Source organism: Polypterus senegalus, chromosome 18 (assembly GCF_016835505.1).
Source record: "Polypterus senegalus isolate Bchr_013 chromosome 18, ASM1683550v1, whole genome shotgun sequence".
Lineage (NCBI taxonomy): Eukaryota > Metazoa > Chordata > Cladistia > Polypteriformes > Polypteridae > Polypterus > Polypterus senegalus.
Genome location: NC_053171.1, coordinates 23,119,600 through 23,134,440, shown reverse-complemented (window position 1 = coordinate 23,134,440; position 14,841 = coordinate 23,119,600). Strand labels below are relative to the sequence as shown.

The following is a 14,841-nucleotide window of genomic DNA, read 5'->3' as shown; positions in this document are numbered from 1 at the left end:
TGATTGTAGCTTATATTTATTTAAATTCTTTTTGCATTCATGGAGGTCTCATATGATTCCTTATAAGGTACTAAGAGAAAAAATATCATGTCATGCATCGAGAACCACAAGCATACAAAATAATTAACTTCATATAAAAACTAAAAACATTACAAAGTTATATGCATCATATAAAACATTGTAATATTATGATTTATATTGTATTTATAATAAATAAAGAATATTTTATGACATTTTATGGTCCCTTCTGAAAGGCTGCTTGCAACTTAATAGTTCAGGTTCACTACCCTCTTAAACCACTTGTTCTCTGAGGTTTGGGAACAAATTTAAATGGACAGGCCAGTCCATTCTATCCTTAGTAACAATCTCCAAGTACTTCTGTGAAATCCCTTGGTCACCCAGGAGATTTCATCAGTCTACTAAATCCTGAGTGTCTGACTGGCTTGGCAGTTTCTTGAACAATCTTTCAATAGAAATGCCTACCTTCTTTAATATTTCGAATCTTCGAAGCTGGTGACTCTTTCTTGATGTTCTTGATGAATATGCCATCCTTTCCTCCACCACTTATAGTTATTCCTTTTGCGCCTACTTCGGCTTCTGTATTTACAACTAAATCAGACTCATTTGTTATGCTGAAATCCTACAAAACAAAATAAAAATTAAATCTAATAGTTTACATGAAATAGTTCATAGTTTTAAAGTATGATATTTCTGTTGTCAGCATCATAACATTGTATTAAAGTATACGGACAGTGCCTTCTGTCATACACCTACTGTAATTTGATTTGTACATCAGCTTATAACAGAAATATTTAAAATTGGTAATTATTTTAATGTTATGGCTCTGAAATATGAAGTTAAGTGAATTACTTACCTCTGTCTGACTCATTTTAGCAGTGAAGTGTTTCTCAAAAAATGCTCCAAATCCACTTTTACCCTTTTTAATCTGTGTGCTTTCCTTGTAAAGATAAAAGCTTTCCTCAGGCTGTAAGATCAATAATGAAGTACATGAAAATTCAAGAATAAACTGATTTAAGTTAAAAACACACTGTGCGTCCAGTACAGTATAAGGAGGTTTAACCTAAGAATGCTCATATTGTCTATTAACAGAACAGAAAAAATGAAAACTTTTTTATTTAGTAATATATACTTGTTTTAATTCCTAAAGAAAAAATATATATTGTATGAAAAACTTAACAGTTTGACTTAATTTTTTTTTTTTTTATAATCACATTCTATTTTACAAAATGAATCTAATTTAGCTGGGATTTAACTCAAGACAAATTAAAATACCGAGCTGTTCAGAAATTACATGCACTAGGTCATTTAATTATGAGACTTTTAGAATTATTGACATTACTAGATTAGATTAGATAAACTTTATTAATCCCAAGGAGAAATTCAGATGCATACAGCAGCGGATACATAAAAAACACAGACACAGACTCACAGGACCAATAATACAGCCAATCAATCTATAAATAATAAATGAATGTATATTGTGCAGATATTTCAAAATGAACTTAATGAGTACATCAGGCGGAAGCATTGATTTGCCTGATAGTAGTGGCCAGAAAATAAACCCTGAAGCGCTTCTTTGCACACCCTTCTGGAATGAGCCTGTGGCTAACAGTGCTCCAAGAGAACGCCTCCTGGAGGAGATGGAGGGGATTAAATAAAATATGATATGGTAATTCATGTTGAAATAAAGAAAATCATTGTCAGTGTCCTTCTATGCCAGTGTCTGGTAACGACTGAAGGAATCATTGGACATACTGTTTTTGAAAGATAACGGGATAATAGACCAAAAAAAATAGGCCTGGAGCCTGTAACAAGGCAAGCACAATGCAAAAGGGAGTTTTTTCAGAAGCTATTTTGCATTGATGTTAATCAGTTTCTGCTTTGATTTTTGTGTGTTTTAACAAATGTGTATGCTCTAATTCTGTATTTAGTAATTCATATAATATATACTTGCATTTTACCAGAGAATTTCTTCACAGTGCTCTGTGCTGGCACTCAGCGAAGAGCGCAATACAAAAACAAGTTGCATTGCACATACAGTAAATCTCGATGTTAAAGGGTGTTTCTTCTAAAATGTTCTATCTTTGTTTAGATTTAGTCATCCTGGTGTTCTACACAGCACAAGAAAAGCACAATTTTCTGAAGAAAATTGTAATTTTTGGACATGAAAATCAATTTTGATTTTTCATAAACACACATATAGACGCTATGCTAATTTTCTTCTTTACTTTTCTTGATATTGTAGAATCAAAATATGATCTTAACTTGACAGCAAATGTTTGACCCCTTCACCAAATTTCTATTTACATGGAAGTAAAAAAGAAAGTTGTTATATTTAAAGAGGACAATATGGGAAAGAAATTATACAGCTAAAGATTATTGAAGTGTCTAGGAGATGCATAGCTATTTTGTGAATGCACTAGTTGAGGAGTATATTAATAAAGAGCTGCTAGATACTGTTCTCCGTATTTTTTTTTTATTTTTAACTAATACAGTATCTCTTTCCTATTGTAATGTAATGGGCAAGGATTCCTCCCATGTGTGTTTCACACTAGAGTGTTTTCAGGTTAACTCTGTTATAACAGTTGTTTGAGATTTCCTTCCATACACCTCATCACTTTCTAAGCATGTACAACAACATCAACTCTGAAGAATATAATGTGGTTAAAACAGTTGAAATAGCTGTTAGAACTGAAAATAAACTTCAAAAACATAAACTATCAGATGCTCTATTTTTTATTGCATCTGTGCAGAATAAAGGGAATGTTCCCATTTTAGCCCAAAAATTGTTTTACAATATGTTTATAAGACAGAAACTTATTTCTCCTACTCCAGCTGATAAATTAGGTTAACATTAAGCTTTGAAATTTCAGGAGCCAAGAAATTGAAAATAATGAACATGACTCTATCCAGCTGGCTGTCTAAGGTTTATGTCTTATATCCTTTTTAATTTATTGGACCAATCTTAATTGAAATGCTATGTGAAAAGTAACATTAAGAGGCAACAAAGGAACATATTTGGACCTGAAAGTGAATGTTTATCTAAACTTGCAAAGTTTTTTTTACCAGGAAGCCAAAGAGTTTTCATTACAATTCTAAACTCTTACCAAAATCAATGTCAATAGCACTAAATAAAAGTAGAGTATTTTGTGAAAGTCTTTTGAAAGTGAAAAGCAATCTCAGATGCTACATGACATGCAGCACTGACTCATATAGCATCATGTTAATGATGTCAGATGGGAACCATGCTCCCTAGTAGCGAAACTTTACATCCTAACAACAAGACCCTAAACTAGCAGTACTTGTCTGGAAAAAAAATTGTAAATAACATGTAAAATTGCTTCTAGAGACATATAATGGTGAAACAACTAAATCATAATGATCTCTATAGTAGATAACCTTTACAGAATAAAATTTGATGTGCAGTAATGTAATGAAGGAGCAAAACAATTTAAAATGTTATCTGACCCATAACTTTCTCCACTCCACCCCATTTTCTTTCTCTTAGGTTTTATTCAGCATTATTTCAGCACTTTTCATCTAATTTTCTTGTACCAAAATAGATCTTAGAGCTTCATTTGGAGAATCAATTAGGCCATGCTTGTAAAATATTATGAGCTAGTCCCAAATAATACAATACATTTCCCAAACATGTGGTTCTGAATTTTCTTTTTTACTGTTGGAATAAGCCACTAAACACTTGAAACACAAAATATAATACTAGAAACATATTAAAAATAAGAGATTCATTTGCTAGTTTTCTCCTGGTTTCATCTAATTCAGTATATCTTCAGAATGCATTATTGGAGATTTATGTTCCATATAGAGTGAAATTAAAAAAAGTAGCCATGATAGTCAAAATAAATAATAAAATATATCAGGAGAACTAAAATGTTAACAATAAGGCATAAACGTAATACAAAATTAGAATAACAACATGATACAATAAAAATAAAAAAGTGGCTATATACAAATAAGAAAAAGTTGTCCATATTCCAGTTACTTGTGGAAATACACTCCAGCTGCAGTTGTTGCTGTTTCTGTTTTGAGTCCAAAATCCAGTGCCATTGTCATTTAGAATAGCTTTATCAAGTCTTTCATTAATACCAAATGCTGTTTCATTTCCTTATGTAGAACAAAATAAGAAAAAGATAAATCTCTAGAGATGGCCAAAACAAAGTGTGCCTTTAGCGCCAAATTATGCAAACAATGTTGCTGTGAGGCAAATAACTGGACCGCCTTTTAAGTCTCATATGCCAAGAAATAAGCAGTTTAAAAGAGCAAGTAAATGCTGACTTTTTCTTACTGTTCTGCTTCAAGCACATCTTCTTGATTGATGGCCAAGTAAGACATCAATGACAGACATAGAACGGATCATGCTTCTTTCTCAGTTACAAAACTAGATGTCAAGATCCTGAAGTCACAGGTAAAATAAATTCAACAGCATTTGTGAGCTGAACATTGGCACTTTCAAGTTACTACTTACAGTGATTGGCATATGCGTTACAGTATTCACTTAGAAGCTGAATTTTAGTGATACAGGCAGCCAGCCATTTTTGGTTTCTCACAGAAAACAATTTGCAAAATATACAAGTGCATGCTGTAATTGTGCAGATCTCTTGCTTTACATGGATTTAAAGTGAACCTTTACTGTATGCACAGTATTATAATTTTTACTTAGAATCTTTGAGATTTTCATTTAGGGATATTTACAGAGGCAACTGAAAAAAGGAAAAAATATATAAAGGTATAAATGGGTAATATATGCAGAAACAGCTCAGATAAGACACACCTCACCTTTTAGAACATATGCTAGACTTCAGCAGCCACCAGCAGACAGACTGCACATATGAATAAATTATATAAATAATAGAGGAGTAACTGCTTGTACTTTTTCATAATTTATATAGTGTCACACTTGGGTACCACTTTCGGAGCTCTAAATAGGAAAACAATACCACTCCAGGACGAGAGGGGTGCTGGCGCTAACTGTATGTTCTCTTTCCCCCATAGTTCAGAGACGTCAGTCAAGGAGGGTGCCTAGCCCTGTCCACAGCTTCAGGGTTGGCGGCATCTCTTCTACCAAGGACGCCATTAAAATGGGTCGTGTCAGGTGGCACTTCATTTTTTACCATGCTTTCATCAAGGGCCAAGCTCCCACTGTTGGAGCACTATTTTGAAAATTGGCCAGGCTGTGGAGAGCCAACCTTGTTAGAGAAAAGTGCACCACCTTTTTGTGTTTTGTTGTTGCTTTCTTTGTGCCAATTAAAATCCCAACATACCTTCTGGCTTATGTTGGTCTGTTCATCTGGTCACAGTAATATGACATCTGTAATCTGTCCAATAGCTTATACTGAAGCCATTTTAATAAATTATATAAATTGTAAAAAAAGTTCCTGCATCTTGTATTGGAGAAGCAGCATAGATGTTAAATTTAGATAAAGTGAAGTCTGATCTATCTAAATTCCATGATTTCATTTTTACGTACATTTTTGTTAATAATGTGACAGTAGAAATGTTCTCCATTTAATGAGGCTGATGCCTTTTAAGATACTACAGAAGAGGATTTTCAGGGAAATGTTGCCATTTCCATTACATACAATATTTATTTCAAAATCAGTATGTTATTATTAAAAAGGAACTATTAACAATAATGTAGATTCTTTTACTTCTAGTTTTACAATGTAAAATAGAAAACTAGTGTAAAATATAAATTAACAGATTTAGATCAAAATACTGCAAGAAAGCAGAGAAAGAGCAACAAGGTTCAGTAGCTGGTGTTGTACAAAGCAAATTATTCCATTGTTTTTAAACACAATCAGTGTTGGTTTTCCCCCGTGAAGAAGACTTTACTGTTAAAAATGGAAACATGAGCATAAATGCAACTGAAGAGGACATACAGAAAAAAAAAATCATTACGGTATATTCCAAAGTATGTTGCTGTTAGAAAACCACTAGGTGTCACCTAATGTCATGCACAAAATAAAAATAACCATGCAGAAAAATGTTTCACTCCACCCTAGCTAAATTATTAATTTCATACGCATTGCTGAGTCAAATGCTAAGGCCACAACAAAGGGATTTCTGTCTAACTTCTGGAACTTGGAGTCTTAAATGGTTATTTAAGATCTTTAAGGAAAAGAGTTTTCTCATGATCACAAGATAATTAGTCAGAATCATGAGATTTTCACACTCATTTCTTAAAATTTAAGAAGTTTTGGTGTCAAATTTCTAAACATTCATGGGGGTGAAGCCAAATAAAATTCTGTCTAAACCACAGAATACTGTTTAGATAAGTGTCAATCTAAATTCCTGCAGGAGAACAGCCTCTCAAATCTAATATTTAAGAAGCTGACTAAATTTTAGAAGAGAATGCGAATACTGGTGGCTTGAAACAGTATTTTTTTACTATGACATGATATGCAGGGAGCATGTGATTAAATAGATGGAATCTTATTAATAAATAGTATGTAAATTAGTTAATCAATATTTACTTTATGTAACACACTTCATGTAGTAGTGTGTAGCATCACAAGGCACTTTGTAAAACAAACAAATATACACAAGAGTACATTTCAAAATAACAAAATGCAAGATCTTTTGATTCATGACAATAGTAAAAGAAACAAACTAAATATGAAAAGATTATCTGATATGTTGGTATCAATATTTTAATAATGTGAGATTACAATGAAACCTTTGTTCAGCAGATATTGGCATTGCTGCATAAGAGAGCCTGTGAACATAAATAGAGATTCATACACTGCTAGTAGTCATTTAGTATACAGAGCCAGTACACCAAGGTACAGCAGATGAGTTGATATCATACTAGCACCATTGTGCTTTAATAAAAACTGTGAGTTGTTATTTCTAAATGTTTATTTGTGGCATGTGATTTCTAATAGTTACATACCAGAATCATCTTGTCATGTGTTGCTATATATCTGTTTCTGTATTTATGACAAAAAGTGGATTAGAGACATCTAAGTAAACACTTCTAGTGCTCTACATTAGGATTGATTTGTCCATTATTTTTTCAGTTTCATTAATAGATTGAAACTTTAACATAGCACTCTGATCTATTCAATATTGTAGCTAAAGACACACTCATTAAAAGAAGTGGCTGCTTATTTGAGGTGATTGTAACTAATGCTTGCTCTGAACGCTGCATCCAAAAAGGTTCCTGCCTATGCCAGTATGCACAGCACACTATTGAAGGCATATGGGAAACACAACACCTAAAATGACAGGGGGCAAACTAACCTTGATTTAACATTACAAAAGAAGAACATTGACATGTTTGCATGATGAAAATCCTGCTGTAACAATTATGCAGAAGAGAATGGTGAAAATTGCCTAGTTCAAGGTCTGCAGCACTATGAAGAATGAATGGAGGTCCAGCAGCCAACTCTACCGCCCGATACTATAAGATACAGTATATGTTAACGTTAACTGAAAAGTATATACTTGTATATATTTTCAAGTTACTTGACATTCCCACTTCAGTGTATGAGGGATAAATATATTGGAGGAAATGGTGACCATTAAAATGATTATCCTGTTAAAAGCCTTTCATTCTTATTGTCATGTGTAAGGATGGTGGATGGACCCAGCTGCTTATGATCTTGACTGTGATATCTTGTACAAATGATCTTAATGATAATGGGTCACCATTTAGCAGGAATTTAAGGGCCATAGACTTCACTGCTTGCTGCTTGCTGACATTTCATATTGATCTTTGGTTATGATAATGTTGGCATGGTAGTCAGAGGGAAAGTCATCATCTGCTATTGGAAAAAGAAAAATACAAAATAAAAATCTGACTGTAATGTCCTTGCATTGATTTAGTTACAAGGCAAAACAGACAAAAACCTCCCCATAATTAGACTATAACTGTCAAGAGGTTAGGAGGAAATTCACAAAACTATGTTTTTTATATCTATGAAAATCCAATAAAGAACTATTTAAGATAATGTATGTCAGTACCCAGTGGGGACTGGGTTGTCTTTTGACCTGCAAACCATACAGATTTTGTTTTTAGCTTTACTGGATTTTTTTTTCTGTCCACCCTCGCTAATTTGTCTAATTGGTCCCAAATTGGTCTCCCCATATTACAGTAAGGGAGAGTACTGATCTTGTAAGCTGATGAATACAAACAATATCATTACTACTGCATTGAATAAAGAATATCGTTACTAGTACATTGAATAAACAAAACCCAGTCCAAACAACAATGACCATGCACAATATTCAGACCCAGCAAGATGGATTCATGAGGCAGTAGCACTACCACTACCCTACCGTGATGTCGATGCTCCATATTTGCCTCACAAAAATATATAATAATGTTCAAGTTATTTTTTCTGTGACATTTTCAAGACATTGATTGTTAATATTTACTCACTTGCTTATCTAAAATACTGTAATCTTCTTGAATGGCATATTCATACACAGGTGATGATCCTTGTGGACGGGGCCTTTCCTCTTCTATGAACTCTGAGGGTTCTTCAATAACCTGTAAAATGTATTTAAAAGTATTACGCAATCGAATATATGTAATAACATCCTTTATTTTATATATTGCTTTTCTCTAGTGAACAGATGAACTCAATATATATGATATGGAATTTATGCAGTTTGAGTGATTTCCTAAGATCACAAAGTAAATAAGAGGTGGGTATCCGTTACATGAATTAACAGTTTTTGATAGCAGATGTGTAGATAAGCTTGAACAAGATGAAAGAACAAGCAAGTTGTATTTGAATTCTATACTACATTGAATTGTGAAATTAAGTGTGCATTGGATTTACTAGTTTCAATTTAAGTCAAAAGGTTGAAGTTGATCTCCTTCGTAAGAAGTACTACATTTTGTAACAAAAAAGATCCAAGAAAGATTACAAATGTCTTTGTTTTAGTAAGTCAGTAAGTTTACAATGTATCAAAAATCCAAAATGCTGTGGTGAGATGCAGTTCTTCAAAGGAAAGTCTTTCTGTGTTTGTAGGAGTTTCTTTAGCTCTTAAACTATTTCTAAACCTTTTACATTCTGTTGACTGATAGTAAATCAATATTAAATTAATACCGTAAACTTTACCATCAACATCAAACTAAACTCATTCTCAACCTCAACAAGAAGTTTATAGGGCTTCCTGTAGCCATTTTATTTGGTTTATTTTACATTCCCAGACTCTCTCTTGTAACAGGTGGTTTCTCTCCCTGTGCACAATTTGGCTTAATTAGTTCTGATTTCTCTTGTGCCTGCAAAAAGGGACATAATAAACTAATTAGTATCTTTTAAACATTATTGCAGTCATCACAATGAATGGAACTCTAATACACTTTACAAGGAGAGTATACAAACCCTATTTCTATAGCAGGAATTCCTGACAGATCAAATTTAGTGAAAGATCATCTGACCTTCCAATTGTAAGTTATATTGTGTATTTGTACCAAGTCCTTCCCAATGAAGACATAAGCATTGTAAGCATCCTAATAGACAAACTGGTGTCCTGACTGGGTTGAGGGACGATTTCTGGCCCAGTTGGTAAAGATTGAACATTATTGATGTGTTCCACGAGTTATGACCAGTCACAAAGCCACACTATTTGCCTATATTTGGTCCAGTCTGATAAAGACTAACACAACATCTGACTTTCACTCATAAAATGTATTTTTATATGGAGATTTCAGATCTCTGCTTCAATATCTTAACAACCCCTTTAGCTATCATCTGCAAAGGTATATTTTAGTGAAGAACAGTTCTATTGTAAAACTGAAGTTTCAACAATTAGGTCAATGTAATAGGTTACCCAGCTGGTACAGATTGCCAGAGGGAAAACATAAATAAGGCGTGCAGAGGTCTTACAAAAGAAGAAAAACCTTCCCTATAATAGGATCTATCTATCTATCTATCTATCTATCTATCTATCTATCTATCTATCTATCTATCTATCTATCTATCTAGCAGCTAGGAGACATAAGAGTGCAGTAACACCAGGGCCCACTAGAGAGCACTCTATCCTGGAAGCTGCATAGCCACAAAGGGCATCTCCTGACCCTGGAAGCCACTGGGAGAGATTTATGGAGGTTTGGGGGTTATGAAAGTTGAAATGCCATTCCACTTTATAGAAAGGGATTCAAACCCAATATTTTGTACAGCACTGATCAATTTGTGTTTTGTTTCCTTGGGACTTTTTAAAGGTCTAATCTTGTAAGTCTGACTGTATCTGTGTGTATTTATTCATTGCTCAGGTAATATTCCAACAGGCAGGAATCAGAAAATGTGACTGCCTCTGAGCAGCCAAAGGTGACTCTCAGTCAACATGGTCGCAGAAGTGTCTGAATTGACAGGAACAACCCTGAAATAGAATTTTGGGATGCTTGTACACTTCTATTACTTGCACATTCGGAGTAGCAGCCCTTGTGGGCTATTACAGTGTAGTGAACTCCATTATCAAACCTGCTTATTATTATCATCCCTCCATTATCAAACACATTTAATCTATCTATCTATCTATCTATCTATCTATCTATCTATCTATCTATCTATCTATCTATCTATCTATCTATCTATCTGTAAGGTCTGTTTATGAAATTTTTGCCCTGAGGACATCAAAATGAGGATCATGATTCTCCTACAAGTCAACAGAGACCAGCTAAAGATCTCTACATCCTGGAGATGCCACACCTTGTTTCATGTTATTGAGTTACCGTGCGGCTTAAGTAAATGTTGGGTTGTAAGAATGTAAGAACAAATGTGGTCTGCAGAGCTCCATTGAAAACACCCCAAGCCTTATTAGGGGTATCCCAGGGCCCTAGAATATTTTTCTGGAATTGACTCAGAAGTGACCTTCCAGAGTCTGGTCAAGCATAAAATCAGGAAGTGGGCTGATGGAAGGACTCTACTTGCAAGTAGTTAGTGTGGCCATAGAAAGAGTGGGGTGCAAGATGATAGAATGGTTTGGTGCCGAGTCACTGAATTTTGTGGTGAGCAAGTGGAGGAGCCACACTACCTGCTAAATAAAATAACTGTTTGTCAAGTCAGGCCTGTTACAGCTGGAGGATACAGGGGTGAGAAACTGTTGACTTGGCAGCAAAAGGAAAAGCTGGGAAATGCCATGCCTACAATCTTTTACAAATCTGTTTAGTGAATGATTAGCCAGCTGTTATTTAGAAAATCATGTCTGGTATAGAAATGCCACTGTGTAACCTACATCCTGTGAAGCAGACTTACTTATATGTTGGTATGCTGAAAGCTTTCCTTTAGTAGATCTAAAGAATTTAGATTGTGAACTACTTTTTGGACACTTTCACTCCCTCTTAACTGATGCCACACTTCACGGCACTCCAGTAAATTCTTTATGTGGATGCATTTGGAATTTGTATGCTGTTTGTTCAAGGTTAGAGTGTGAAAGTGAGGTGCAACCTGTTAAAATAGTTAAACCTCATTACCATATAATATCTCTATCTGTGGCTAATACATGCATGGAAATGCATGTCCAAAGAGACACCTTACATGTCATTATGTTTATCAGTTGAATAATTGGCTACTAATTAATTAACTAACTAACAGGATCTGAATTTGATACTCCTGTCCTACTACGTTCTGCACTCAAAGTACCCAACCTTATCAATTACTATTGGAATATATAGAAAAATGTGACCTTCCTCTGTCTAATTCTTCATTAAATTGCAATAAAGATGAGGTGTAAAGAAAGCAATACATCATAATTAGTTTAGTTAAACCTCTTATATAGAATCAGTTACCTTTAAAGGTTGCACCCTGTAGAATAATCAAGGTGTTTTTAAGGAATCTGGTTAGTAAGGTGGCGGCTGTCAGGGTAAGTGAGGATGCTCTGTGATGGACAGGTTTCCTAGGGAGGTTTGTATCCTATTATGCACCTCATGCTGCCAGTGATAAATATTTTTAAATATCTTGCAATATCTGTGACAGAAAGGCATCATGTTTGGGCTCTAACTAACCTGAAATGCATCAAGCTCAACTGACAATGTTTTACTATGTTACATCTTGCAGTATGAAGCTGGAAATGTTTCTTCTACAAAGTATAGATGGTTGTCAGGGTGATGATAAGCAGGATTCAATTTGGATGTTCAACATGAACTGTATTATTAAAGAATAAAAAACAAAGCAACAGGTGAAAACGTCTTACCAGCTCATCCTCTGTGTCAGGTTCTGACCCTTTAAGATGTCTTCTATGCCCTAAATAACACAAAAAGTAACATATATGAGTAATTTTTAATAATAAAAAATTTAAAAAGATTTATATTAGTTTATTATTATAACCGGTATATTAACCTTTCAAATAGTATTGTGCCCTACTGGCATCACAAATCCAGCCTTTTAGTTACATTGACTCCTGTCAGCTCTTCTCAGCTTTCATCTGCTCAGTACCATAAATTAAATTGATTCATTGTTATTATGTTCCTCACTCTAAAAATTGCATCACACACCTTCTTCGATTGTATTGTTCTCTACTCGTCCCACAGGCACAACCTGTCAGCAGTTCTCACTACCAGTTTTTCTCAGCTTTAATTTAGCCAATAATATTACTAAATACTGTTTGTCTTGTCTGTTAGTAGCAGAAAAACTGCATATTTCAGCCATTTCTCCATCCATTTGTTTACAGAACCTACTTAGTCCAATACAGTGTTTTTGGGGACATCATAAGGAGCACTCGTGTACTTTATGGTTTTTACAGACAGTCTAACACTAAAATCTTTGGCATGTGGGAAAAAAAACATTGTCCTTGGAGAAAAGCCACCATAAACCATTTAGTCACCCATAACAAGCTTATATTGATATATTGCTGTTGGGCAGCATCGTGGTTCAGTAAGGACTGAGACAGACAATATTCTGGCTAAAAAAATAAGCTTGATATTTATCAAGTCAAAGTTATTTTTTCACAGTCAAGGTATACTGTATATTAATTTCCCACATGAAATTATATTCTGAAGTGAAGCATTTTTTATACATTTTGAAAAAATATGTAGCTTGTTCTTGCATTTTGTAATTAAGGTGAAGGGTACTAGCTTATTTCAGTTCTGGAAATGAATATCAGTGTAATGACAGGACACAGGTCTACATTCAAATATTTGTTCATGTCTGAGTATATTCCATTTTCATTCACAAGAGTGTTTTCAAAACGTAGTTTACTTAACAAAATGTTTGTGTAAATACAAGTGGAGGTTGTGAGCATAAGACTGGATTATGCAACACGAGTAACGGGAGATTTTGTTCATGGACGTTTTTGATATTGTTTTCTGTTGCCCAGTCTGTATGGGAAAAAAACATTTTTCTCTGTCATCACTATAAACTACATGGGAAAAGTAACATATAAAAAATATTATTTTTGTGTGGAGTATTCCTTTAAGATTACATAGCATGTAAAATCTGCTGAGTCCATTGTAGACTTAAAATATAACACCCTGAGAAGGCAATCCACCCTTCCAACCTCAAAGCCAACAGCAAATAGGCCATAGTGTTTGCATACATTACAGGAATTGAAATAAAAAACAAGAATACCACCTAAATAATGAACAATGTCAATCCATACATTTTCTGAATCATTTTATCCAATTTTAGGGCTATGAAAACAATTGGGGTATGTTCAATAAGTGTTTCCAGACTGCTTCACAGTCTAGCTTGGAAGTAAACTAAAACCACATCAGGCAAGACCAAAAGTACAACATTATCTGTATGTCCTCAATCTAGATAATTTGTAATATTGATTATGTTGATCAATGAAAATAATAAAGTGGAGAATGTTGGAAACTGCTTTCCTTTTTTCGGTTATTTATCCCTGGCCCTTCTGTATGTGTCTGTTGCTGCACAACATTAATTATGCAGCAGTAACATAATGGGAGGGGTGCAAGAAAAATAAAAAAAGGGAGCTTGAATGACAGTTTTGCTGTAGCATTGTGCACTTCTGCATCTTTATGTTGTATTGTTTTTGGAGGTTCTTATGTTAGGAGGTTTTATCTTGGATTTTTTGTATTTTTCCTTGTGATTTGTTCATTTTTGGAAATCTAATGTATTGCTAATGCCTGTTTTTAGAAACTGGATTTGTTTAGTACTTTTTGATCACCTTTGCTCACCTATATCTTTTATTTCTACCCTTATATGACAATCTGCTTGTTCTCCCCTTCATTCTTTTCCATACAATACAATACTTTTGACAATTTCATTGTCAGCTCATTCTGACCTGCAGCTCATGCTAGAGTTGCATTTCCAGCCATACTTTACATGGCAGCTTGTTGGTCTAAGATTGTTTTTCTTTCATCTCAGTTTTTCCCCTCCAAGACATTTTCCTTCTAGTTATTAGAATTTTATAAGCAAATAATGGTCAAAGTGTTTATCTCAATAGGTCGAAGTCACATTGGGGCACATTGTCACTTTGGGGCCGTAGTTACTACTAGGACAAACTCCAGATTCTGTAAAGACTTAAAAAAAAAGAAATAATGAAATATCTCCATACCAGGGCAGGCCCGTATGTTTGGGGCTATTCAAGAGCCGAAGACAGACAACAGCATTTCTTTTTTTTTTTTTTGAAGTTTTATTAATTTTATTGCAATCCATACAAATCAATCAATTTTTTACAAAAAGAAAAATTGAGTTTAAGGACAAATCGATCCCCACCCCTGAGAGAGAGAGCAAGGCAAACGGCATGAAATTTAAGGCTTGTAAACATACCTAAATTAATAAATTTGATAAGGAGATGAATGCAGAAGACAAAGAAATACGGAAATAATTGCTTCCTCTGTGCTTTAAGAGCTTATTTTAGACAACAGCATTTCAATATGTG

At 34.1% G+C, this 14,841-nt stretch overlaps 1 protein-coding gene across 2 annotated transcripts in view; it reads right to left on the bottom strand.

The window, feature by feature from the left end:
* Nucleotides 1-14,841, bottom strand: part of LOC120518724 (protein AHNAK2-like) — a 62,238-nt gene that overhangs the window by 13,939 nt on the left and 33,458 nt on the right. The window contains exons 2-5 of one of the 2 annotated variants that reach the window (XM_039741653.1): nt 12,190-12,239; nt 8,426-8,536; nt 875-985; nt 484-640 (exon numbers count right to left, since the gene is read on the bottom strand). In XM_039741653.1, the coding sequence (XP_039597587.1) occupies nt 484-640; nt 875-889 (172 nt within the window). In that variant the 5' untranslated portion in view covers nt 890-985; nt 8,426-8,536; nt 12,190-12,239. Of the gene's footprint in view, nt 1-483; nt 641-874; nt 986-8,425; nt 8,537-12,189; nt 12,240-14,841 lie in introns of those variants that run through there. The other variant, XM_039741654.1, reaches the window with a different exon arrangement.